The sequence below is a fragment of the Aspergillus campestris genome, assembly GCF_002847485.1.
Source record: "Aspergillus campestris IBT 28561 chromosome Unknown P168scaffold_1, whole genome shotgun sequence".
NCBI lineage: Eukaryota > Fungi > Ascomycota > Eurotiomycetes > Eurotiales > Aspergillaceae > Aspergillus > Aspergillus campestris.
Genome location: NW_020194336.1, coordinates 2873037 through 2899083, shown reverse-complemented (window position 1 = coordinate 2899083; position 26047 = coordinate 2873037). Strand labels below are relative to the sequence as shown.

The 26047-nt window shown below is 50.5% G+C and overlaps 10 protein-coding genes and 1 non-coding gene across 11 annotated transcripts; 3 read left to right on the top strand and 8 right to left on the bottom strand.

Annotated features, from left to right (window-relative positions):
* Positions 1–124: 124 nt before the first annotated feature.
* P168DRAFT_286785 (CORD and CS domain protein) lies at positions 125–1516 on the bottom strand. The gene is made up of 3 exons (XM_024836425.1): positions 1260–1516; positions 579–1113; positions 125–509 (listed from the first exon to the last, which is right to left on the bottom strand). Exons 1-3 carry the CDS (start codon positions 1363–1365, stop codon positions 197–199), a joined length of 954 nt encoding a protein of 317 aa, XP_024697308.1. The 5' UTR covers positions 1366–1516; the 3' UTR covers positions 125–196.
* Positions 1517–1652: 136 nt separating this feature from the next.
* Positions 1653–2379, top strand: P168DRAFT_286784 (uncharacterized protein). Its single transcript, XM_024836424.1, has one exon. It carries the CDS (start codon positions 1709–1711, stop codon positions 2030–2032), a length of 324 nt encoding a protein of 107 aa, XP_024697307.1. The 5' UTR covers positions 1653–1708; the 3' UTR covers positions 2033–2379.
* P168DRAFT_278274 (transcription factor domain-containing protein) lies at positions 2307–4710 on the bottom strand (the record flags this gene model as incomplete). The annotated part of the gene is made up of 4 exons (XM_024835679.1): positions 2307–2360; positions 2599–4324; positions 4452–4572; positions 4626–4710. The coding sequence occupies 4 exons, from the start codon at positions 4708–4710 to the stop codon at positions 2307–2309; spliced, it is 1986 nt and encodes a 661-aa protein (XP_024697306.1).
* Positions 4711–5806: 1096 nt separating this feature from the next.
* On the bottom strand, positions 5807–7656 carry P168DRAFT_323788 (uncharacterized protein). The gene is made up of 2 exons (XM_024840734.1): positions 7050–7656; positions 5807–6991 (listed from the first exon to the last, which is right to left on the bottom strand). Exons 1-2 carry the CDS (start codon positions 7198–7200, stop codon positions 6144–6146), a joined length of 999 nt encoding a protein of 332 aa, XP_024697305.1. The 5' UTR covers positions 7201–7656; the 3' UTR covers positions 5807–6143.
* Positions 7657–8816: 1160 nt separating this feature from the next.
* Positions 8817–9971, bottom strand: erg27 (the record flags this gene model as incomplete). The annotated part of the gene is made up of 1 exon (XM_024838518.1): positions 8817–9971. One exon carries the CDS (start codon positions 9969–9971, stop codon positions 8817–8819), a length of 1155 nt encoding a protein of 384 aa, XP_024697304.1.
* Positions 9972–12194: 2223 nt separating this feature from the next.
* Positions 12195–12275, bottom strand: P168DRAFT_t12. The gene has a single exon. It is a non-coding gene; the product is annotated as a tRNA-Ser (tRNA).
* A 1968-nt stretch (positions 12276–14243) lies between these two features.
* Positions 14244–16234, bottom strand: P168DRAFT_294619 (endopolyphosphatase; the record flags this gene model as incomplete). The annotated part of the gene is made up of 2 exons (XM_024837968.1): positions 14244–15991; positions 16060–16234. 2 exons carry the CDS (start codon positions 16232–16234, stop codon positions 14244–14246), a joined length of 1923 nt encoding a protein of 640 aa, XP_024697303.1.
* A 1022-nt stretch (positions 16235–17256) lies between these two features.
* P168DRAFT_301355 (RNA recognition motif domain-containing protein) lies at positions 17257–20142 on the bottom strand (the record flags this gene model as incomplete). Its single annotated transcript, XM_024838517.1, has 6 exons — positions 19822–20142; positions 19648–19754; positions 19294–19616; positions 18913–19231; positions 18452–18800; positions 17257–18411 (listed from the first exon to the last, which is right to left on the bottom strand). The coding sequence occupies exons 1-6, from the start codon at positions 19966–19968 to the stop codon at positions 17257–17259; spliced, it is 2400 nt and encodes a 799-aa protein (XP_024697302.1). The 5' UTR covers positions 19969–20142.
* An 824-nt stretch (positions 20143–20966) lies between these two features.
* On the top strand, positions 20967–22132 carry P168DRAFT_323784 (DUF3237 domain-containing protein). Its single transcript, XM_024840733.1, has 8 exons — positions 20967–21125; positions 21207–21234; positions 21303–21337; positions 21405–21544; positions 21612–21627; positions 21685–21787; positions 21855–21874; positions 21939–22132. The coding sequence occupies exons 1-8, from the start codon at positions 21084–21086 to the stop codon at positions 22059–22061; spliced, it is 507 nt and encodes a 168-aa protein (XP_024697301.1). The 5' UTR covers positions 20967–21083; the 3' UTR covers positions 22062–22132.
* A 1100-nt stretch (positions 22133–23232) lies between these two features.
* Positions 23233–24417, bottom strand: P168DRAFT_286780 (emp24/gp25L/p24 family protein). The gene is made up of 4 exons (XM_024836423.1): positions 24102–24417; positions 23732–23939; positions 23470–23657; positions 23233–23406 (listed from the first exon to the last, which is right to left on the bottom strand). Exons 1-4 carry the CDS (start codon positions 24297–24299, stop codon positions 23389–23391), a joined length of 612 nt encoding a protein of 203 aa, XP_024697300.1. The 5' UTR covers positions 24300–24417; the 3' UTR covers positions 23233–23388.
* Positions 24418–25290: 873 nt separating this feature from the next.
* P168DRAFT_278267 (SANT/Myb-like DNA-binding domain-containing protein) lies at positions 25291–25963 on the top strand (the record flags this gene model as incomplete). Its single annotated transcript, XM_024835678.1, has 2 exons — positions 25291–25680; positions 25757–25963. The coding sequence occupies 2 exons, from the start codon at positions 25291–25293 to the stop codon at positions 25961–25963; spliced, it is 597 nt and encodes a 198-aa protein (XP_024697299.1).
* Positions 25964–26047: the final 84 nt, after the last annotated feature.

Below are 26047 nucleotides of genomic sequence, written 5' to 3'. Positions count from 1 at the left end.
AATTCACTTCGTATATTATCATGATTATCTTCTCTGGACATCGTAACTGGTATAAACAGCTAGAATGACAGCTGCTGATTAGCATATAACCGTCTACTTGGATTTCAGTTTCGACCAAGGATGAATGCAATGAATCTCGTGTCTCGTCCCAAGCATCCATCTAAGGATGCTTTTTTAATATATATCAAATACTAAATCAAGCCCGTCCAGCATTCCCAATCTGGATCCTCTCTCCACTCCACCTATCGTCGCTGCGCAGCACCGGCCAGCTCGTTCCGTCCGCCTTGGCCAGCGTCAACTCGAGCTTCGTGCCCAGCACCCGGAACCCAGACTTCTCCACGTCGATGGGCGCAAACAAATTGTAGGTATCCTTATACCGCTTGTTATCCGCGGTCGGCAGATCGAGCTCGACCGACTGCGGCGAGAACTTCACGCTCGCCCTGTCCTTGTCGATCTTCTTCAAGTAAAGCGAGGCGTTCACAGTCGACGCCGTTTGGTAGAAATCGTTTCTGTATCAAAGCCCAATTAGCCTTCCCCTCCCCCACGCACCTCCAAGCTGGAGATATGTAGATGCCTACCGGACAGAATCCACCTTCTCCTCCCCAGCCGGCTTCCCCTTCCCAACAAACAAATGCTTCACCTTCTCCGTACACCCAGGCAGCTTCAAGAACTCATCAAACTCCAGCACGCGCTTCTTGCAGCACGACCACCCCTTGCTCCCCTCATGGAAGATCGGATGCCCGGGATGATGCACGCACTTCTCGTCCGCGCGCGGCACAGCCGCATCGTAGCCCGCGCCGCAGCCCTTCCGCCGACAGGTCGCATTCGCGGGGATCTCGAGGGTCTCGTCGTCGGACTCGGGTTCCTCGGGCGTGGGCGTGGGTGCGTTCGACGGGGGCGGGATCGCGGGGGAGATGGTGTTGCGCGGCACGGCGCTCTCCGGTATCGCGGTGACGGGCTTGACGGATGGCGTGGGGGTCTCGGTTTGCGACTGCTCCTTGGGAGCGGGCTCCGCGGGCGTGTCGTCTACTGTTGAGTGTTTGCCGGTCGTGCAGGGTGGGATGGCGAGGAATTCGTCAAAGGTGAGCACGCGGGGCTTGCAGCATTTCCAGCCTGTAGATCATGACACCAGTAGATTTCAGTCAGTTTAGTGTCTTGCTATGAGGGACTAGTTCCCACCGTCAGGTAGGTAGGTCGAGCTTCCACAAGACGTAGGTCGATAGTTGCCCGAAAAGAAACTCCAAGGTCCTCAAACTTACCCTTTTGGCCTTCATGAAACACCGGCGGACCGGGGTGATAGACGCAAGGTTCGTCGGCGTCGGAGAATTCCTTCCCGCAGCACTTGTGCACACACTTGGACGGCATCCTCTGGTTTGTATGGTCGATCGGCACTCAAGAGAGAAATAGAGAGAGGGAGAGAGAGAGAAAGAGAGAGAGAAAGAGAGAGAGAGAGAGAGAGATGGTCTGCAGCGGGGAAGGAAGATCGCGGGGAAGAAAAGCGAATCGCAGACAGAGGTACCGGTACAAATCGAAAGTAAACCCGATCCATGATGAAAAGCTAACACGCCCGCCCCCCGAACGGGTTTAGTCTCAGGAAGCTCGAAGGTTCCAGTCAACATCCATCGTCTTCTATACCTACTTCAGTTATTGTATTTCTACCGGTTTTCGGACAATTAACTCCTCATCGAATAATATATATATAAAAAAGATGTTCCCAACACAAATCCTCTCCCAAGCCGCCCGCGTCACGCTCTTCACCCGCGTCGGCTGCGGCCTCTGCGACACCGCCAAACACACCGTGACGCAGCTACACAAGCGCCGCCCATTCGCCTACTCCGAGTGCGACATCATGCTGCCGGAGAACAAGTCCTGGAAAGACGTCTATGACTTTGACGTGCCGGTGCTGCATGTACAGTTTCCCAAGGGCCAGAACACGTCGGAACTCTCGGATCCGAAGAAGCTCTTTCATCGGTGGACGGAGCAGGAGGTTGAGCAGTTGGTTGATGAGGCTGAGAAGGCGTCTTCGTCGTAGGGTCTCTTGATTTCCTGTCTTTATTGAATATACCACGACGTCGCTGGGCAGTCAGCGTCACGTGTGGTGCCCGGACGGTGTGCAAAGCAGCTGGGTTGTATGAGCCATCTCCAGATATTGAGAATATGGGTTACTCTTGCGGCAATAAATCCCCCCGGCTGGCTCGATTGATTGCCTCTAAGGGCTAGCTTAGAGCTGATGCTTTCTTTGCCTGTTTCAACACTGCTTGGGTCGCCCTCGGAGTCTACCCTCGTATAGTTGGTTGGATCATATATCAAAGTGCCTGCGAAAGCCGCCGTCGACGAATCAACAGATATGCCCAATAGTTCTGAATTAAGTGTAAATAGGATTAGACTATATACAATCATAATCGTTCTCGCGCACACCCCCACCATAAATCACTCCAACCCCCCACCAAGATCAACCGGCAAACTCTCAATCCACGCAAACTGCCCCCGGCTAGCATTCATCTGGTCCCCAAGACCCAGTCTACTATAACTGCCCCTCCCCCCCGCCGTTCCATTCGCGAGCACCCCATCTCGCAAAGCCAACCCAGCACTACCTACACCCTCCGGAGCCGGCCTCCTAACATCCTTCGACAACCCCATCAACGTATCCCAGCACCGCTGCGCACCGCGCTTCAGAGACCCATGCGGCCAGATATTTCTGTACCGATCGAGGAGGTCGACAGCGCGCGAGCGGGTCGTCTCCATCGCCTGGCTGTCGATTCGCGCCGGGTCAGTGCTTCCAGGCCCGCAGAGACGGTTCGCGAGGGCGATTATCCCGCAGGCGTATGCGTAGTGGATGTTTTCCCAGTATGGGGTGATGGCGTTGGATCCGAGCGCGTCGGGTTGGCTGTTGAGTAGCCCGTCTTCGTTTTTGTAGAGGAGGTCGGCGAGCTCGGCGGCTGCGCCGGCGCATTTGCTTGATGAGTCGCGGATCATGCTGAGGGCTATGGGGGAGTCCGGGGATGTGGCGTTCCTGTCGGGTGCGTGGGACTGGCTGTCTGTGGGAGGATTGTGGGTATGGCTTAATGCGAGGCCGAGGATCAGGAGAGGTCGGTGTAGTCGTAGTTTGAGGTACAGGTAGCGGATGCGAAGGATGTTGCGTTGTCGGTGGACGAGGGGGTCCTCTGGATTGCCATTTGGTGTCTCGGTTCGGAGGAATGATGGCAAAGATCTCTGCCAGTCGTATAGGAAACTGTCCACTTTGAATAGTAGCCTGAAGTCCAGGGATAACATCTTTTTCGAGGCACAGCCGCTGGTCTGTACCCTCGACTCGTCTTCCCAGGCCATGATATCTTCGACGTGGCAGTAGAGCCTCGCGCAGGCTGTCAGAAACTCTATCGTGGATGGCCGTTCGGCATGTGCCCGAGGCTGCTTTTCCGAGATGGCGTCGAGGTAGTCGGTGTCCGAGTGCATAGGCAACGGGACGCGGAGCGGGTTGGGGGTCTGCGGTGGGATCCCCAGCTGCAGCGCAAGCATTCGCTCGATAATCATGGCGCTGTGCCAGAGCCTTCGGGCCAGGTCCCGATCTCTTCTCTCAACGACGTCCCGTCCCCCTGTCTTCAGGTGTAATCCTTGAGTTTGGGCAATCCTAATAGTAGATCCAATGACCGACCACGCTGACTGCAGCTTCCCGGTAGCATACAGGTAATGACTCTGCAACAGGGAGCTCTGTATGTGCTCCCATTGGTTCCCAGGCTGGACTATCCCCGGGGCCAAGTTCTTACCGTGGGCGAAGAAGCGGTCCACATCAGCAAAGTCCATCTGGTGAGAGTTCCATCCGGAGATAGCGAAGATGACATTCAGGATCCCGTGGAACGTGTCCGTGGAGGAACCCGTCTCTCGCCCGGTTTTTGCCGCTTCATACGCAGATCGGAAGTGGGCCAGGTCAAATATAGGCAGGTTTGCGTATTCTCGCGTGAGGTAGATGTGTATGAGGCTATCTGCCAGCTCCTGGGTCAAATGCACGGGAAAGTCACGCCGCGTCGGGCCTTTGGCAGATGATGGATCCTCTCCGGGAGGACTCATGATCGGGGAGCAAAAGGCGCCATCCTCCAGTGGTTCTTCCGCTTTGATATCACCCGTCCGTTCGCCGACGACCCGCTGCAATTGCCTAAGGCGCGAGTAGTCACTTGCCATCTCCGGGGGCTCTGTCGAGAAATTGGCCGTGTGGAAGCTCTGGTCCGAATGGACAGACTCGACTTCGACCTGTTCATCATTAAGGTCAACGCCGGCAGGCTCATCCAAGCTCTGGGGTGTCTCAACGCCGTTCGCGATGATCTCCGGACTAGAGGAATGGAAGGGCTCGATGACCACCATGGGTATCGTGGACGGACTCCGGAGAGTGTCTGACGGATACCAACCCTGGCTCCGACGTACTAGGGTTTGAGACTCCCTCTTACGCTTGTTGTTACTGTTTGACGGTTAGGACGGTCTGACGAAGGATGCCGATATGTCCATACATTGGCGGGGGCATGTCAGAGGGCTTGTACGAGCAGTCCTCCTCGAGGCCCCGGGCTTTACAGCCGCCACAGCCTAACAGATGCATCAGCTGTCGTTACTTAGACAAGGGAGGTGGAGCTACGTACTTGGTCGGTTTCGATCACATCCTCTCCGTTTCAACCGGCACACGCAACAAGGAGTAGACGGGAGGGGGTCGTTGGCATAGCCCATTTGTCTGGTAGGCTGGGTTTGTTAAGATGCAATCAACTAAATGTACGTCAATTTATCTGTATGAGATGACCAAAGTGTGTGTATCAAAGCATTCGGCAGAAAGTGGGGAGGGCATCAACGAAGAAACACCTGAAAGTCAAGGCTCAGGTACTAGACGACCGTAATAGGAAAAAGAAAACGTATGAAACCGTAAATTTTAAGAACGATAACTATAACAGAACAATTGGATAGAAGAAAGAAACCCAATTGCGATTATGACAGCCAGTCAGGCCATCTACGCTTTCACATACCTTTATAATGAATGATTGGGCATGTAAGCGCGGCTGGGTCTGAATCTGGGGATGCTGGGGACGCTCCAGCCAGGGAAGACGCGGTCTGGGACGGGACAAGTCAACCCAGTCCACAACCAGACAGTCCTGTCAACAATCCCAACAGGACAATCGACCGACTAAAGAGATATATAAACGAGTCGAAAAGATACGATAAGGTTTTGGTACTAGAAAGATGATGATGATGATGCTGGTAGTTGAAGTTGGCTGGGACTGTTCCCCAGGGGCGGACGCGGGTTATCCGAGTGCCTTATCGAGCTTATCGTTATCAGCAACTGGCCAGAATAGTCACCACCGAGGTAGGAGTTATGAGGGGAAATCAATGGATTCGGTGGAACTCAAAAAACATTCAGGATGTCAGATAGGTTAAGATTGAGAAAAGGGTTCAATCGTCCAGGGATCTCAGTCCCTAGCCCTGTAAACAATCGGATACTGTTTGTGATCAGTCAGGTGATGAACACATGCAGATGCTTCAATTGGTTGGTTACTTTCGCATCTAAATCCATCTTACATGGACTCATTGTATAGGGATTGAAGGCATTATGAGTGCTATCGTTCTAGAACAGGCTCGTACGTAGGTATAAACAAGCTGTCTGGGTTCTTGTTTCTGCGCATTACGGTTACTACCTATAGCTTGCGGACTTTGATAGGCCAATCGACTACAACTAAAGCCAAGGTCATCGAAACCAGTATCCAATCATTATTGCTAATATGTAATGCATTGATTCATTTTCGAAGTAGCCAGTAGCATGTATAACTGCTAACTTCCAATGACACTATACACAGCCACTCAGGTTAGATCCCAAGGATCCGATACATTGTACCTGGAACAATCCCCCAGACTCCACACGGAGCCCTCTCGGATTATGTATGTCCAGTAACGAGGTTCGTAAAACATTAAAGTGGAGCCCAATATTTGCGTGTAAGAAAACGGACGACAAGAAGATCTCCCCGGGTCATCGGTCGCTCTGACATATGACGACAGGGAAAGGAGTGGGAGGGATATAGAAGAATGTACACAGCAATAAGCACCAGTGGTGCAGGGCATAAATAAGCATCAATCATGAAGGAGGAAAGTGAAGGGAGGTTCTGTAGTGAGTGCTGTCAAAACCACACAACACCCACGACAATGCTAATCACAATCGCCATGCAACTGCCGCGCAATCTTTCTGGATCTCGATCAAGCGTTGCAGCCTGGGCCTCTGCTGCGGCTCGCTCTGGGATGTGCGCAGGTTTGGCTGTGAGATTGACATGGGGTATCGTTTCTGGCAGAACGATATTGTGGACTTTTGCCGGAGATGCTTGCGAGCAATTCCCTTCTGACAAGACATAATCGTGGGAAGGAAATTGAGCAGGAACATGCTCCTTTGGGTGTGACGTCGTTGGATAAGAGGTAGGAGGCTTTTTATTAAGGAGTTCGGGTGATGCGAAAAAGGTTTGAAGGTGGTGGACAAGATAGCAGGCCCGCTGCCATGTTGCGTTGAAGGGGAAGGAGAATCTCGATTCGGTGAGGTTGATTTCATGCGTAAGCCCGCGCGTGTAGCCTTTTTCAAAAGATCCCACCACGGCAGGCGTCGCTGGAGTAACAGGTAAATCGACAGTCGGTGTATAGGGCGCGGGGTCTGTCTTGCCGGAGCTGTCGAGCAAGGACGGTTGAGGAATAGGAATTTGTTCATCGACTTGTTTATAAACAAGAGATCTGAACGCGCGGACGCCCCGCACGAGACTCGACGGTTGCTCAACGGGACGCGTTATCGGACCATCGAGAACGGGTGCGGTTTCAATCAGATTCTCAGCCAACGAGTCCAACGTCGTCCGTCGAGGTCGCGACTTGCGGTCCAACAGCGGCTGATCCGCGCGCTCTAAATAAGACTTGCTCTGTCCATTATCCGTCCGCAACAACGGTTGCACATCGACCAAGGCATCGCTGACGCGGGGAACATCTGTCGGACCTGCATTGTGAGCTCGAGAACCACTATCATCCATTCATTCCTGGGGCAAGCAACATACGGTGGGCGTCAGGACGGCGATAGCCCAAATATCCAAAACGAAAACTATACAGATCCCATTCTTTCGCTAACGACGGCACCAAACTGAACAGCGAGAAGACAAGAAGAGCAAGGAACGGGACTGCGACAGGTTTCTGTAGGCCCGACCGCATCGTACACACTCATAGAAATCTCTCTCGAGCAGAACCGACACACTTCAAATCGCTTTATTTCGACGGCCGACAAAGTATACCACTCGGTGTAGACGCCTCAAAAGCAGACAGCAATTTCATTGCCAGTGCGTAAGGTAATAAACCGATCGCGGTTGGGATGTCGTAGCCCCGCAGTGCGTAACTATGTCACAGTGGCAAGCTCAGTCGCCCAGCACAACGATTATCGTTTCGATCGTGGACCAAAGAGATCGGCCGATGGAATGCGCAGGGAAAGGTGGGTTTGTGGTGGCCGGTTCGGGTAACTCTCGCAGGCAGGCACGTCTTTTCTTGGAAACTAATCCAACGTCCCCAGCAACGGGCGGTCGGAGGGGATCAGGGAAGGCAACAATTCGAACCAGAAATAGAAACTGCAGCCGTCTGGCCTTGATTTGAATTGACGCGACGCCTATCAGTCTTTTAGATATGGAAGAATCGCCGAGGAATGACGTAAAGGACGAGTACTAAGGTTGTGGCTGAATAGCTTGGGATAGCTCCGGCTAATGATAGTGGTCGCAAGCGGATGCCGCCCAACTGATTGGACAAGGGAGAAACAAGTCTTGGAGCAACAGAGAAAAAGAGGGGGATCCCTGTGGAGGGGGAGATCAAGAAGATTAAAAAAAAGTCACAGACGATCAGAACTCATCATGCATGATTTATTTTGGCGAGTCTGAGTCCGAGCTCCAAATAAAATTTCAAATCTCCAAAATAAAATTAATCAAATGAATCGATTAATTAATTGTGTCTTAAAGTGGTGGTTCGCGCCAGATTCCTTGTTGGCCTCGAAGAAAGGCCTTGACCGCCTCCTTTATCATTGGCCCTGAGTATCAGTGGAAATCATCGTGGGTCCTTCCTGGCAGTTAGTACCACTGCAGACCACCGATGGAGTCGGGGCCGACCGACCATTGCTCTTGATGCCGTTTGCAGTTGCAGATGCAACCTCACGATGACCATTGTGTTGCGTTCAATCCCTCTATTTAACATCTGGGTCCTTGCTCTAAACGGCTTTGGACTTACTGGTACCTTACCCACCATGATAATCGATTGTTTCTTGACCTACCTTGCTGGGAAACTTGGTCCTTAAATCGGACTAAACCGCTTCAAGAACCCAATTTACCACCCGCTGCCCAGGGCGAAAACAGGGCACACAGGGTCAAGTCTGAGTAGCCATAGAATTCTTAGACTCTTGGTGGCTCGTATCAGGGAAATCTCGGTCGATATCAGTTCAGTCCCAACTCTCGTTTCTTTCGTGGGCAAGCCGACAACTGGTATATATAAAAAAAGCGCTTATTAATCGACATGTAGGGATAGGATAGTACAAAGACAGGATACACTCCAGGCCAACAATTGTAAAAGATTGTATACCATGCTGGTATTATAGAAACCCATGCTATACCTCCCAATGAAAAAAGTATACAAAAAAAGAGGCAAAAAAAGAGACAAGAAAAGAAAAGGGAAAAAAGAAAAAAGGTACGGAAATTTTTTGAACGAATCGCAATTCCAGTCGTCATATATAATAATAGTCGTGGTCAAGACATTTCACATCACTCGTAACGGTCTTTTGCACAGAGATAAAGCACCTAGATAGGATTCATGATAGTCGGGTCAGGCACAGCAGGCGACAGCGCCTTCTGGTTCATCTTGACAGGGATCGGGAGTCTCGAGGCTGCGACTTTCGCCTTGGGCTGCGAGGCCTTCCTGGGCGGTGGGGTCTCGGCCTGGCTGCGACTACCGTCACTCCTCGAATTCTCGCCACCGGGAGTCATCGACGGCGTTGTTGTACTGCCGCCTTCGAGAGTGCTCGTCTTCCGTCCACGCTTCACCATCTTGCCTAGGACTCGCACGATCTCGGCTGCGTCCGTGAAGCTCTCGTCGTCCATGCCTTCTTGCGCGTTGTATACGTCGGATATGGCTTGTTTGGCGAGTCGGCGGCAACCATGGGAGTCGTGAAGGCAGTCGTAGAGGTAGGCCGCATATTCGAGTTTGATGGATAGGCGGAGCGGGTGGGAGCCTGGGAGGAATTGGTCCGCTAGAAGCACTGCTTGATCAAAGCAGGCTGTTGCGGTGGGGGTATAGTCGAGGGCTGGGAGGAGGAAGGCGGCCGTGTGGGAGGGTCGGACGGGTGCGAGGCCCGGTGGTGCCTTGGTCACTTTCGCTCGGGAAGAGTTCCTGGAGGAAGTATGCCGCTCGGGAACAGCCAGTTCCTCTCCTTTCCCTTGAAAGGAGAACCGCGACATTGAGTCTTTGGAGGGCGATTCCGATCTGCTGGCGGGATTCCCCGCAAGGCTGAGGATCCCCGGGGAATGGATGGCCGGTTGGTTGTGAAACAAGACAAAGATGTGGTAGAAGGAAGCTCTAAGTTTATATGCAAGGATCTGTAACTCGACGGAGACATGGACCATCGGGAGCACAACCTGTTCCAGTATTACAAGCCCTTCCCGGGAGAGCCAGATAACATGGTGGTAGAGCTGAAGGGATTTGGTCTCGCGAGTCGGATCCAGTCGTCGCAGCCGCCGCGCACGGAGAAGCTTCTTCGACAACATGATCGATAGGCCGAGAATCTTGTATAACATTGCAGACAGCAGAGGGCTTTCGAAGGTCGTGGCGGCCGCGAGGTTAGCCAGAGCCTTCTGGTCTACTTCGGATGAAGCCATCCACAATGCAATAAATGCGGGATCTATCGTCGGCGCATTGCAAAAGCTATAGTCAGCCGGACCGGTCCCAAACAGAGGCATAATGTAGAGCAGCCAGTCAAGATATAAACAGCAAAGGTAGGGCGCGAAAACTCAATTGAGCTGGGAACCATCAAGCTCCCTCCTCTGCGAGAATAAAAGAAAAACATTGAGAAATGAAACATTCTACGGAAGAAATTAGGCAGGAAAGAAGGAAAGAAGGAAAGAAGGCCAGAGCGAAGCATAACAGCAGCAGTCACTTTCAAGGGGACCCCAAAACAAGACGAAAGAAGCAAGCGGCAAGGCGACTCCATAAACTTACCTCCGAAGCGCGCGCAAACAATTGATGGGACACAATTAACCGTTCAGACGTTGTTCTTCTGCATACCCGTGCCAAGCGCTTATGCGAGTCTGGTTATTCAAAAATTGACCTTGAAGCTGGGTGTCGCTGGTGTTCAATGGAAGGGAGAATCTCGTCACTCGTTTGACCGTGTCCGTCAGTTCCTGCTCTTGAGCCGTTGCTGTCAAACCGGGCCAGGGAGGATGGATGCAGGTAAAGATAAAACCACAAAGCCGCCAAGTCAAACAAGCCGTTATGGTATACTACATGGAAATCGGGGTATAAAATTGGACATAAAGGTCCTGGTGTACAAGGTGCGTTTGCGAAGCGGGGGAAGCAAGACCAGAGATAAGCAAGGGTCAGTACATCAAACGGCTGAACAATTCGACCATTCGTCTGGGTGACTGCCTCTGGAAGCGAGTACGGCAAGCAATTGGGGATAGTGTAGGGTTCATGCAAATGAAGGGGTCCAGGGGGTGTATAATGATAACAGATCTTGGTTTAACAACCATGCAAGGTACGAAAAGGGGTAGTCAACAGCAGAAGGTCAAGAAAGCAGTCAAAAGCATTGTGTGCGCAACGAGGAGTGGTAAGGCATATTCATATGTGCTGAGTAGTAGCTGGGATCGAAGATGTTGCTGGCAATGCGAGGTGATCGATTGATGAATACCCAATCACTCCGACAGTTGGTTAAATAGGTTGTGTTAGTTCGTCCCGGGGATCGCCATCTCAGGCAAAGAAATCGAGTTGACGGTGAGGCATGAACATGAGGCCACCGAAGCCCTATCGGAAATAAATTTGGACAGGAAAGCAATGCAAAATGCAATTGATGAACAAATCAATGTCAATAAGGAGGATACAAGAGAAAGCACCTAGGCAGTAAGGAATAGAGACGGGCAATGCAAGGGCAGGGAGGTTATCTGCATGGGGGGAAGTGGAAAATCGGCCTCGGACAGCAAAAGTGGACGGAAGCCCACCACAATAATAATAATAATATATATTCCACCCCGCCTGGAGAGCGGCAGCTACTGCATTAGATAGTAAATACACATTACCTCGCTACTCCACTTGGCAGTTGGTACATAAACATCGGCACAAGACTGGCGTATAATCCTTTTGATACCCAGGAAACGGTACAATCGGGCACGAATAGTATCAGAGTGACTCCATCGTCAGGGTCTTCGTCATAGGTGATAAAATGGCAATTTTGTTGCGGGGCACATAGTAGTAGAACGTAGTCGTAATAAATAAAATATAATAAAATAAATATAAAGTGGCAAGTTGGAGACCCTAGTGCTTAGTTACTGCTACTCAGTGCTCAGCCATGAGGCGCAATGGACAGCGCATCAATCCTAATCATTGAGCCAAGTCAAACCCAATCCAGTCAGTCAGTCGACTGTTAGACCCGTCCCATCCCGTCGATTAACCGTGTCTTGCAATTTCCAAACCAGTCGAATGGGACGGTAGGAATAGCCCCCGTTGAGTCAAGAACCGGTGAGTCCACTCTGGACCCCGAACATCGCCACAGCCATGGCAAACACGGATAGAAAGTGACCTGCGATTTGGTGCCTGATCCAAACCTCCAGTCCGATTCGGAGACGGTCTATCCGGCTAAGCTGGAATGGCTGCCCCGCGCGCTTCTTCGTATGCGACGTGAGGATGGCGGCAGAATTAGCTCGGAAAGACGCAACACTGACAGCTGGCTGCCAGCGTGGCATCGGAAAAATTGATCCTGTCGAGGGGTTTTGCACGGCGTCTGGGCGAATCATGTTGCTTCAATCTTAGCCTAGCAGTGGGTGGGATCATGAGTTTAGATTCTATAGGTCTATGTCTATTGAATGCCGTATCGACCTTGAACTGGAGAAGTCGGGAAGATATATGATGACATACATACCAACGATAAAAAATGGATTGTAAATAAATTAAAAAAGGGAGAAAAAAAGAAACGACAAGGGCCGGATTCGAACCGACGACCCCGAAGGGATAAGATTTCTAGTCTTACGGATTAACCGCTCTCCCACCTTGCCGGGTTCATATTATCACGTGTCTCTCTAATGATACAGGTCTCACTGATCATCAGTTTCTATCCGTGAAACAGTAAAACATCATGTACAACTACAGTAACAGATATGGAACCCATACTATCTCTCTCTATTCCTGGGGTGAATCATTTACCAAAAGATCTGATACAGTATGGGAGATAAAAGAAGATTACTAGCATGGTATAAGAGCGAATATCCCACAATAAAAGTTACCACAATATATCTGAGTACACTCTACGCGGCCTTTATATATAATCACTCTATGAACTCTACATGATCACTCAGTCTATGAAGCCCTACATGGTCACTTATTTAACCCCTTGTTATAGTTTAATTGTGAAACACGCAGTCAGCAACATGTCAGCGTTGCCGAGTTTCTCCTACAAATTGTCATTTTGATTCTTCATGTTTCTTGCAACCTTGTAACTATTCGCAACTTCTTTATATAGCTTCAAGAATCGTCGACATCATCAAAATTTGATTGTTTTCATTAATCTTCCTACAATATACAATTTTTCTTCTTCACCTAGGTATTTTGCTGGGATATCAGTCACATCAAAACCGACCAAGATGCTATTCGGTATTTTGGTACAGTGGTTGAGGTATTATATATATTGCGCCTGTCCAAATTACCCGCTGGCTGTTATCTGTCTACCATGACCTCGCAATTTATATCGCCCACCATGGACCCCCAGCACAGTATCCACTGAACAATCTTCGAATACAATATATATTCTGGGCTCGCAACTGCTGCACCCGAACCTGAGGGTGCTCTAACACAACTCAGAGGGACAGTGCAGCATGGCCAACATACCAGCAGCCAGAGCTTACAAAGCGCCTTGGAAGATCATCAGAAGCATTATCTTTACAGCTATTCCACGGTAGAATTCTCCAGTCTAAGATACGACCAATAACCAGCACGCAAATACAGTTGATATTCCTACAATGAAGAACATGAACGTTGATCATCAAAAGAATGCCAAATCCCACCCATGAAAACACTGCAGATTCTGTCGAAACACTAATTTTTCTTGACCTGCATTCCATCAACTCAGAAGATGAGATGAAACCTTTCGGCTCAACAACAGTTACAATCGGAAACTGGAGAAAAGAGTCCGACTGTTCCTGGGCACATGCTTCAAAGACTACAGAGCTGAGTCTTGTGGCAGAAGTAGGGTTATCACAGTCGTCTCGAAAACTAGGTAGCTGTTGAAGCTCGAGAGTAATTTGAGACCTATACCGTGTCAGTGTACATCGCCGTCATTTTGAATATCAACCGGGTATATCCAGAAATTATCATACAGCGATGGGAGCTATCCTCTACCAAGAACCGCCTTTTCTTAGGGGCTCTCCCTCTTTAGCACGTCGTACTGCATCCCTCAAGCTATCTCGAGCAAATAACACGACATTCGTTACTGGAGTATTTGAAATGAATGGGCATATTACAACTGCGACGCAGCTGTATCTACCCTTTGACAAGGTAGTTGGGCGTCCACCGAACCCGCCTCTGCAAAGGGATCTTGTCCATTTACGAGCAAAAGTTTGGATGTTCAAGTTTTGCCGAGAGGGTATGGTGGGACGAAGAAGTTCCTCCTATGGCTTGATTGGGCTATGTTGTTGGTGGTTTATGTGATGAGTTTACGTGGCTGTTGTTCTGGCGTATTTGTCGCAATAGAGGGAGAAAATATCTCACTCGGCTGCAAAAGATATTATGACTGTTGCTTCAAATTTAAGGACCCCAGTCTTGTCTATTTATTTGGAATTTATATACAATTAAGTTCCATATAGATTTTAAACCAATTGGGATCTAAACAAAGCTAAATACATACAAGGCTATCATGTCCATCCCCAAATTCCTAATTCCTCCAAGTGGAGCTGCGTATATAATCCCTCATAGATTCCAGACAGATCACGGCCTGTCCGCTAGAATCCGCCCCATTCCACCCTCATAATTCATTCTATATCATAAAGTTCATCATAGGACATATACTTCACAAAAGCGCGTTCCAAGAAAGCCCTCCACACTCGGTTCTTCTTCGTTACGGTATCGTCATCGTCATCATCACCAGCCCCCTCGCTACTGGCTGCGAAATTGTCCGCAGCCCGAGTAGCCAGCTTGAAGAAGCTGCGCACCGTGAGATCGTCCATCTTGTATATACGATCCTTTGTGTCGTATTCGACCTCGAATGAGAAAAGGTTCTTCATGATTGTTTCGTCGGATTCCTCCATGGCCTGGTTGGTGGTGTTGGTTGAACTCTTGAACTCGGCCATTTCATCGTAGATCCGAGTCAGGTTCGCGAAGTACTGAGTGTAACTTAGCCATGTTAATGGCTGGTTTGAGTAGGCTGGTCCTGGGGGTGCCGATGGCGATGGGGGTTCAGGGACTTTGAAATTTGGCTTCTTCTTTTTTTTCTTTCCATTCTTCTCCGGCGTTCCTTCGTCGGCAGAGTCATCGTCGGCAGAGTCATCGGTCTCATGAGAGCGTACTTCATGAGACAAATTGCTGGAATTTTCTACCCATGTGGCCACTCCTTCCAGGCCGGTGATATTATATTCGACAACTCTCAACGTTGGAAAATAGTTCGGTACCAGACTGGGAGATACCAATGAGACACTATATCTCTCGGCCCACGGGCCCCCAATCTTCTTGAAGAACTTCTTTCTCTTCTTCTTAGATCCCTGCGATAGGATCTCACCCCCAGGAGGTGAATCGTCCATCAAGTCTTCCATCAGTGATAGATCGTTTGGCGGGGAAGGCATCCTAGACCAATCCTTTCGGAGACTAGAAAGATAGTCGGAACGGGACTGAACACCGACCCTATCTGAAAGCTCTTCTGAAGGGACTTCGGACGACGAAGCCCCAAAATCGTCAACGATGTCAATCTTGCGACTGTCTTGGAACATAAAGTGATCGAGATTCATGTGGCCATATGCACTGCCGACAATCACATCACGATACTGATGCACCCACAGGGTGTACTTTTGCCAGCAGGACTCATCCCAATTCTGCTTGGAACTCGTCCTCGCCGGGGGCACATGCCCAATCAAGATCGCCTTCATTCCACGGGAGCGTAGTATTTTGAGCTGTACGCGCAGCCACTCCATGTGTTCGTAGCCTGGTTCCGACTTATCGGCGCACCCGTCGACCGCGGAGTTGGAGTCGAAGAAGTACATGGTATTCAGACTGATGACCGCCAGCTGATTGGGGATAACTTCCGAGGTGAACCAGCCACCTTCCACGAAGCTATGGCGCTGGTGTTCGGGGATAAACCTGGTCCAGACGTTCAGATATCGTTTCGTCCACTCATTTGGCCCGTCCACGAGAATATTGTGTGGCATGATGTCGTTGTTTCCGAGCGTGGGGATGACGGGGATCGAAAGCGTGCGCGGAGCTTCGGGGTGCTTGAAGGTGTCGAGAAACTTGTCCGCGATGAATTTGTTTAGGGAGATCACCTCATCCGGTGTACGAGGGTTCTTCCAATCGTTGTCGTGGCGAGCCGAATCCCCTGTCCATATCACAAAATCGATCTCTCCTTTCAGATTGTTCTCAATCCAGCGAAATGTCTCGTCGATGAGGGCCAAGGGCGCGTCGCATTCCGTGCCTTCTGCGCCGAGATACCCCGCGCGCCCTTCGCCGCGGTGGCAGGAAACACGCTCCGAGGTGGAAGCTCCATCTTTGTAAAGTCTATCCGGATGGAGATCTGAATTGATCAGCAAAGGGATCTCTGAGTTGCGACCTGACAAATCAAGAATGTGGTATAGTCCATACCCGTTATGTGCAGAAAACGGCCCGACAGTCCTCGCTGGGACCCTGCAGAGTTTGCGGTATCTGCATCTGCGCTCGAGGACAAAGCCTCATGTCCCAAGGGGCGTTGATCCGACAGAGGACTGGCAAATACACTGCCAAAAAACAGAATGCCCGCGAGCAATGGATTCGGAATCATTGGAGTTTTCGTGCCAAGGAGAGCTCGACAGCGGGGAACGAGCGATTATCCTTGATCAATAATATCAATCATAAAGCAGACATCGGTACATGCGATTTAGAATAGAAGAAGAAGCGACTGCTGATAACGAAAATAGGGAAACAATTAGTTTTGAATTCGTTTCATTTTTTTTCCCGAGTGAACAGTGCGATATCGAAGTTACTGACCGTCAGTTTAAAAATGGAGAAGTAGCTTCGGAAGAGCACGAGACAACAACGTCACCACCTAAGTTAGTGACCTCCCAACCGTGTGGAACGCGCTGACAATTCTCCAATCAGGTTAAGGTCTCCCGACAATTGATGGCAGACGACTCCACACCATGGTACTGTGAAATAATAATGTCTTTCTCTTCACGGTCAAAGGCAATGTATTTATTTATTGCGACTGCGACTCGAATTGTGGGGCAGTTAATTAGGGTCAGAATGGTGTAGTAGGTAGGTTGGTGGCTACTGCAGTATCACCGAACCGGCATCAAACCCCCCCCTACACAACATCATGCAAGGGAGACAACTGCATCTCAGCCTGTCCGATTGTCCAGGCGCTCCACGTGCTCATTGGCGTGGTTCCCACTCCACGATATTTCCACACCCATCCTCAACGACCATCCAATCATTCAGTTTCTCCGCCAGCCAAGACACCTTCTCTGCACATCACCGAGGACCTTGTGGATGATGGAATGCCACGACTACCAGGAGGCAGTGGATGATCTAGTCAGTTGAGCACGCTTTGATCTCTCAACTTCGTTCAGGGTAGTACCGATCTCAGAGGTCTTACGATGCATCTTCTACGGAAGTGTTTAGCCTCAGCGTTGCATCACCAGTACAGTACAGCACGGGTCGAAACCTCTTTCCGGCCGCTGGAGACGAGCTTATCAAAAAATCTGGTCTATACCTTGACAAGATGGCAGTCTTCCTATTTGACAGATTTGACTGCATTGCATACATGACTGAGAAGCTGTATTGTCCATACTGCTAAACAAAGGGTCATCGCCAAAGTTCATAAGCCCGGCGGAAGCCCTGTCCTCCCACACTCCCTAAAACTACTGCTCCCCGGGTAGGAGGGCCAGTCTCCCCACGAGCTTGTTCACCACTGTCCGCATCTGCACCGCGCTGAATCTTCTGTATGAACTCTTCCGGGTGGTCCCAGCATGACGAAGTCCCTGCGCCGTGGACACACCGGATGAACGGCTGCCCGCTCAGCGCGAGTACATAGTCTCGTGTGATTCGCCTGTGTTCATTCGTGAGGGTGCTGCCTTGCTTCCGGCATAGCGTCTGGATAGTCTCGACTGGCGATGCCAGTAGGTTCCGGCCGACGGGTAGGTAGTTGCACGGAGAATCCAGTTTGCTGGCCCTCGTCCCCACGATTGCATCTCCCAGCCCCGCGCAAAAAAGACAGGGCAGCTCGTTCAACAGGGGCGCCCATCCCAGACCGGGTCGCTCCACCATGATGGTCTTCAGGTCGCTTCGTGGAGATCCTACCACCAAGTCCATGAATTCATAGCCGTAGATCCGGGACCCCCTGGGCGGCTGCAGGGTCGTCATAGAAAAGTTGATCGAAAATCCCATGATGAGCTCGCGCACGGTCAGCGTGTCTTCCCCGACTCCCTCCACCGCAACCGCCCCGTTGGCTCGCAGGCTCTCTAACGAGCTCGCGGATCCATTAGAAGGTATCGCGACGGGGATCGGTCGCCGGTCACCTGGCGGCGACATCATGGAGTGGTAGACCAATAACATGTGATGGTAGATGGAGAGAAGGGGCACGAGCCACGCTCGTTGGGCGCTGACGTCGTAGAGAATGGCCTGTTCCAGCATACTACTGGCCAGACATCGTGTGTAGTTTCCTCCCGGCGTGAACCGGACGGTGTTGACAGCGCGTTCCCACGCAAACCCAACCTGGGCCCCAATCTGGATGGGTGCCGCCGACTGAGCTAGCAACTGCAGATTGGCTCCCTTCCAGCGCCATGTCGTGGGCTTGACCTTGGCGTCCGACCAGCCCACATTGGCCTCGAGACTGTCCGTCCCTAATCGGACCTGTGCCGATGCGCACCAGCCTAGCAGGGCCTCTGCGGTATGAAGCTCTTCCAGCGTTTGTCTCTGCAGCCAGGATCCTTGAGTCGCCAGCAGTTCGGATTTTCGGAGCTGCTGCTCTCCAGGAGCAACCTCAAAGGTGCCATATCACCTGGCCGCGATCGTTGATATCAACCGGAACCAAAGCGGTCGAGTAGCCCATGAGAACCAATCCTGACTCTATTTCTACAGGGTATTCCACTGCTGCAAGCTGGAGCAAGGCCCCGAAGCTCAATTTCAATAGCCCATTTGTAGGGAAGACCTCAGCAGGCATTACGACGACGACTGCGTTTTCAAATAGCTGAGACCAACATGCGGGGGACGACAGCATATGAGTCTCACTCATTGTGAACCTCGAACCGTTGAATGAGCCCGTGGAAACCATGACTGTGACCCCGTTTCTCGGCGTACGGAATGTCAGACACAGCCACACCGCGATGTCTTTGAACTGAGGGTCCTCCCTGGAAGTCATGATAGTCAGCCGGTCGGGCGTTGCCTCAATTACCGTATCTTGGTCCACTAGCGATTGCGCGTCAGTATCAGAACGCAAAACCCAACTTGATGAGGAATTACTTGCCAGACACATAACCCGGAGAGCCCAGAGCATCGATGCAGATCCCCACTAGCTTGACCCCCATGTCTGGGTGAGAGCCCTCAAGGTACTGCCGGCAAGTCATCAACTCGACCGAATCACTCTTTGCCACTAGAGTGATTGCATCGAGAACGGACTCTCTCCTGGCATACGCATTTGCACTGGAAGAGATTTCCCGGAGCAGTGATGGCAATTCCCAGTCAAACGTGATCACTTCTCGAAGCCGGCCGATATCAGGAGCAGCTGGGCCCGACGCGCTCTCCTCGACAGAGACCCTAGAGCTACCACCCCGGCCTACTCCTATATCATCATCATCAGTCCATACAGATCTTTGAGATCCTATATAATTACGGATTGGATACCTAGCATAGGAAGGTAACGGTGATCCAGAAGTCCAGCATTTTCTTGCACGGCTGAAAGGTCAGCCCAAGGGGATACCGGTTCATCACTCGATGGAGTCGTGGACGAGATGCTGCTATTACCCAGCCGCACAGCTCTCACGTAACCTCCGTAACCCCCTCCGTAGCTTCTTCCGTCAACCCCAATCTCACTTCGGTTATAACCTCCACGGCCGTGAAATGCTTCGCCTCCGGACCTGTCCTGGCGGTCCGAAGCGGGGCCGACTCGGATCACCCGGCCATCAAACCTGATGGGGAGAGAGATTTTGTCAGCAACAATTGAAATTCTATGAATTTAATGCAGACCAGCTCTCATACTCTTTGTTATTCATGGCCTGCTGTGCCACCACGGCGTCTCTCTCGTGCGCAAAACGAACCAACCCGAACCCCCGACTACGTAGCGTGTCGCGATCTTTCACCACAACCTACTCAAAGCAGCACATATCAGAATCTCTTGATCCATCAATCTAGCCGATAGCAATGGCAACTGACAGCTTCCTGCACCTCCCCAAATATCTCAAACCCATGCCGTAGAGTTGCGTCATCAGTGTGCCAGGCGAGGCCGCTGCCGCCGTTAGCAATGGGCGCGGAAGCAAAAAAGCGAACGATTTGCACCCACCCGATAAATAGCTTTGACATGGCGATTTGCTGGACGCCTAAGGTCTCGGTTGTTGTCGTCGCTGGGAAACAATATCTGTGGATTTAGGAAACTGGGAGACGGGATCTGGCAGCGTCACAGCCTTGGGCTCAGCCGTGAGCGCACCCCCATGCTTGATTAGCTTCCTTCCCTGGAGGATTAGCACGAAAAATGCTGCCTAATTAATCCAACTTATAGTTCAATTATCAGATCATAAACATTTGTAAAGATTTCGAGCCCCTGACCATCGTTGCGACTCATATAATGCGGCCATTTACCATCCACCCTACCTCTGGCTAGGGCGGCGGGGATTCAATTGCATTAATGGGTGTTTGATGGTGAAGCTGGCCTGCACACCTATCTAACTAGCGGATATTCTGAATTGAGAGTCTTTGGTGGATATCAATACAGGTGTACATGTATGTAATCATATACTGAACCTCTACCAGACAAAGATCCTCGAAAACTACATCCATGTGCTATTGATACAGTTCACAATACCTAGGTAGCTTTGTTATTTGACATGCCATTTGACCGTCTTGATTCGGTTGAAGAATGTCTCTCTCTTCATATCCATAACCAAACGGAAGATCCCAAGGATATAGCCCTTGGTTGCTCGGCAACAATCTTACCCCGACCTCGTGAGGCCCGTGTCTGATCTGCTCGGAGATTTATACATGTACACTTCCAATACATGAATGGCACGTACACTATCTGATGGATGTACACCGGAACCTATAAGCACTCAGCATGGGTCATAAGAAACATCCATGGGCACTCTTGTGCGCATATCGGCTTCAATGCCGACACTGGCTCTGTTCGCAACAACATTTAGATATTCCTCCAAAGTCCAAGCTAAAGACAGAAAGCAGAGAAGGAAAGATTCACGGGCTAGTCTGCATAAAAGTGAATTGATGCCCATCTGAATGTAGCCTCTATTTATCTTGGTCGAATAAGGCGAGCCACCCCCTCATCGTCGAGTGCGGGGTTAGAAACCATGACTTCATCTTCTGATAACTGGAACTCTCCACCTGCAAACCATCAATATTCGAATACTCTTGTCGTATAGTAGCATTATATCCTCTCTTCTATATATCGAGTCAATTGGAAAAGCATCATGTCAGAGTTCCCTTCGCTGCAACCCGCCTTTACGGTCAAGGTAGGTAGAAGTACCCTCGCAGCCATGATCAGACATGCCGGAAAACGAAAGCACATTCCACATACTGACATTAATCTCCAGGTCGATATCGATGCCTCACTACCTGTTGGTAAGTCTCACTTCCATGATGTGCATCAATTATGCAAAGCCCATGGGACTGACTGATTGGAAACAAAGGGAGTGCGTCTCGTACCGGCAGCCTCCAGGTCGTGGTAAGCACACCTTACAACTTCCCCATAATCTAAACGAACATGATCTCACCATATACCAAAACGCAAGCCCATGATCGGCGGCACCGTCAAGAGCGATTCGAGTTTCAACCTCCCTATCGATGCCGAGTTCGTCGGAGTGGGCAATGACTACATCCACGGGGATCCGGATGGTAAACACCTGCGATTGAACGCCCATGGCGTTCTCAAGTAAGTGTGCTATTGCAATACATCCCATTGTCATCTGTGATACTGACGTGGTGGGCTTATCTTCTAGGACAAAGGATGATGCGGCATGTCTCTCTTTTCTATCTTACTATGGAAGCAGTTGCTAACCGTCCCTTGCACAGCTGCTCTACTTGAACTATACCGGTGTCATCACGCTCGGCCCCGCGGAGGCGGCGGTTTTCGGTGGTACCGCTGCGGATGGCTCTACGCCTTTTGGGAATTCCTGTCCGTTAGATTCCTTTTGTCGTTCCACTATGAGGCTGCGATTGCTGATATTCTGGTTTCCCTTCAGTCACACACTTTACGTTCGAAGTAAGTATACTACTTATTTTACCAGTCGCCCGTCAACAGATCATATCTAATTGTCTCAATACAGACCGGCGACGAACGCTACAAGGAGTTGGAGAACCGCGTGTTCGTCGGCCAGGGACGATTCAATGTCGAAAAGGGAAAGCCTATCGTTGTTGAGTATAGGGTTGGACAGGTTGTACACGGCTAGCAGTTTGCTCTGTTACTCTCCAGCCTCATATGGTGTCTATGTCAATATCACACATCTCAATGGAGTCAAGACATACCATTACCATCCACATAGGAAACACAGACATAATCCGCAGCCAGGAATCCCACCCACCACCACCCAGCAAACTACATACACACACACACACACACACACACACACACACTACCCCCCGCAAGCAACGGCCTCCTCTCCCCATCATCACGACCCTCCCCCCAATACCGACTCCTCCCCTCCAGATCACCCCCCTCACCCACACCCCCATCCGAACTCCCATAAAACGACCCCCCCAGCTTCCCCCATTCCCAACAACTACTCCATCTCTTCTTCCACAGCCGCACGGCAAGAACCCCCGCCCCAATGGCAGATACCGTCCCTAGAACAGCCACAACAACGCTCAGGAACGTCACCGTGCTCACGTGGCATCCGAAGGGCGGCGCGCGCAGCTCCCACCGCTCTTTTTGGCCGAGCGGGCAGATACCTGTGTCAAAGAGGGGGGCGAGGATGGGGAAGTGGGAGGGGTTGGGGACGCAGGTTGAGGTCTGTTTTGTTTTGTTAGTTTTTTGTTGGTTTGGTAGTGTACATGTGAATGATCCGAAATAGAAGAAAGGAAGATGAAAAAGGAAAAAGGAAAGGAAAGAGAAGAAAAAGAAGAAAAGAAAGGCATACCACTGCGCACCAACTGCATGGAACATCCCCCTCCAGGCACCACCCGCACGACTGACGTCGCCAGCAGATCCGGAACAGCGGATCGTCGATATCCGACGCGAGAGATGTATTTCGGTCCATGGTAGTCTTGTGACCTCTTGGCTACAACGCCGACCTAGGTTTAAACAGCGTTGCGGGAGCTCCCACTGAGGTCGATATTTTGGCTTGATAGATCTTAAATAATTTATTGTACGATTTCGAAGTTGCTGAAGCTCGACAGATGCGAAGAGTGTCGTGATGATACTTGCTGGTGGCTGTGCGGGGTCCGGCGGTTCGTGCTCTGGGTTTTAGATTGTATACTACCTACCTGGGCTATTTATTTTGTTGTGGGTTCCGTGTACCACCGAGAGAATTCTCCCTTTCAGTTGTATATTGTTGTGTGGGCTTTTCGGATTATAGTTCTATGATATACCAATCTGCACTACAGGTTCATAATATGAGATGGCTCGATTAATCCATTCGTGACTGTGTACATGACGTATAATTAAAGCCTCTCCATTTACACCCTAGAGCCCCAATGATTTCTCAATGCTAGAACGAAATCCCATTGCAAGCCAAAAAGGAGACAGCCCGCTTTATAAGACCGGCGAGTGAACGTACATCAGACAACGCGCTTGACCTGTACGATGATAGCGTTAGCGAGCACTCCGAATCGACTACAGAGTTCACTGGAAGGATTTACCTCGAAAAATCTCTTCAGCCACCACACCTGGAAGACTCCTTCGCCAATGACCACAGCCAGCTGGAACATACTCCACCACTTCACCCGGGCGTTGGTGCTCTCCGCTGTGTTCCGGTGGACTCGTTCCCTCATCACGATATAAGACTGCTCGTCCTTGACCTGGGCCAAGGCTTCGGAAAGCCGGCGGACTAGAAATGATACCGTTAGTTTGGTCCGGAGCGTTGACGCACAAACCCCATCCGTTTCAGGGCGGTCTTCCTACCTTCTGTCTCCAGCGGATCCTGTGCGAGTTCCGATTCGGGGACGTAGACGATGCCGTGGACGTTGAAGGAAACCTCCTTCGAGTTGGAGGCCCAGCCCTCGTTGCTGAAGCAGTAGGTGAATTGGCCGTCGGAGTGGGCGTTGAACGAGTAGTCTTCGGAGGAGATAGCTTGCTTGAAGTACTGGCGGTGTCCGCGGGGGTCCTCGACCTGTAGACAGAAATAAGACGTCAGTATTCTGTTTGAACCGACAAAATGTAGCCCCTTCTCTTATATGCATGAAGCTCTTTTCGTCCGTGGGTATTCAAATAACGAAAGCCCCCCTCCCCCCAATCTCAGAAACACCACCAAAACAACACAAGGAGACCTTACCCAGAAGTCCACGTCAAGGTTCCCACTCCCTCCAAACTCCCGATCACCGACCTGGAAGGTCACCGTCATCCGATCATCCTTGTGCAGCGACTCGTGGAAGCATTCTCTGGAGTGAGCTTTGAGCTGGATAGTGTGTGCGGTCGCGGCCGTGATCCACCCGAGCGCGGTGATCAGGATCGTTGTTGCGGAGAATCGCATGGCGGTGGTGTATTTGTCGTTCCGATAAGTTTATTCTCGGTCAAAAACGGTACCGGATCCCTTTTAGTTGAGGGGACGATTAGTGGTGGAGGGTGAGGCCTGATGGTTGATCGTCGACCCGACGCGCAAGGTGGTCTCTCTTCCATCTACGGAGGAATTTCGAGACGCACGGACCAGCTAAACAAGGTGTCAGGACAGGACCTCAGGAGCATTAGACAAACCATCTAGCTGTCTAGGTAAATTTATGGAAGTTTCAATTCTTATTAATTTGGATTAATAGCTCTTATTTTCTTTAGCTTCAAGCAACTTTTATGATTATTCCTTACCTCGATAGTTGATTATGAGTATACATCCCTTGAAACCCATAAGCAAGCTTCGGAAATGTATCAATGGTTTTTCGCTTTCCAATTGCTTCTTTCTTTTATTTGTCTGATCAGTACCTTTCGGTTGGTGTGATCCTAGCTTAATTGGACGTAAGATTCGTTTGCTGCCCTGTTGTCCACGCCATCTGGTTGATCATTGGAACCAAGTGTATACATACGTGTTGGCAGCAAATGTATGGCATATGAGACGGTGACATATCAACACCGCCGATTTCTCAGTGAAACCACTTCGTCCAATGTTTTTATAAGAAGGATACAGGGGAAAAGCAAATAATCAAACAAAAAAGAACAAAGAAGAAAGTAAAAAAGCCCCACAACCGTTTGGTATCAGATGCCGTATTTACCATATCCCACCTACGTATTATCGGTCAAACCTACCTACTTACGGATACTTGGGAAGGAAGTACCGTCCTCAGTACTCCTGCCCTGGGTAGCACTTGATTACTCTGGGAAGGAGTGTATATAACTTGGGCAATAAGTGTCAAGATAGTTACTTCCTATTTCATCTTGTCCGAGAATATTTGAAAGTCGCCAGCTTCACCAGTGTTACGAAATGAGATATCAGTCAATGGCACCTCCTATGATGCTGCGGTTGGTTTCCAGACAACATGCCGGTTTTCTTGATTGACGGAAAAAGCTATCGAGTTCCGTTACTGTCATCCTGGAGGAATCCCAGGATTCTTTTCAGAGAACCACCAATGGCAATCGAAGCCAAACCTACCCGATGGACTCCAGCAGAAGATGCACTTCTCAAGGAACTCAAAGCGTGTCATACACCATGGCAATCGATATCCATCGCCATTGGACACAGACCAGTCGCCGAACTCAAAAGACGCTGGGACGATCTGGGCCGCTACGAGAACAACCAGAACCGGCCTCTGAACGGGAGATCTTACAGAAGGAAATTCTACGAGAATCCTCCGAGCATGGGACCGTCGGGAGATGAGGAGGCTCCGCGTAATGTGTCCTTCTCCGATCCGTTGATCACCGGGGGCGATGTGGGTACAACCGTCGAAAAGCCTTGAGTTCTGGCTCCATTTTGTGAGAAGTCGAATGATTGACGGCTTGTTGCAGATGGATTATGTCGGTAGCCGCTCGTCCCTAGAGACTAAGAGAGTCCTTTATATCGATCGCGACTTGTCGTGGCAAGAGGCCGTTCTGCTACATCAGATCGCGGCCGGATGGGAGAAAGAACGGTGGGTGGCAATCAGTAGCCGGTTCAATGATAGGACCGGACGAACCATTACCCCGGAACAGGCGAAATCAGTTCTTGATCACTAAGCATTCGAGAATGCGTCGACACATCGAAGAAGAACTTTAGGCACAGGGCATGGGAACAGAAGAGCCGACACGTGTGTCATGATC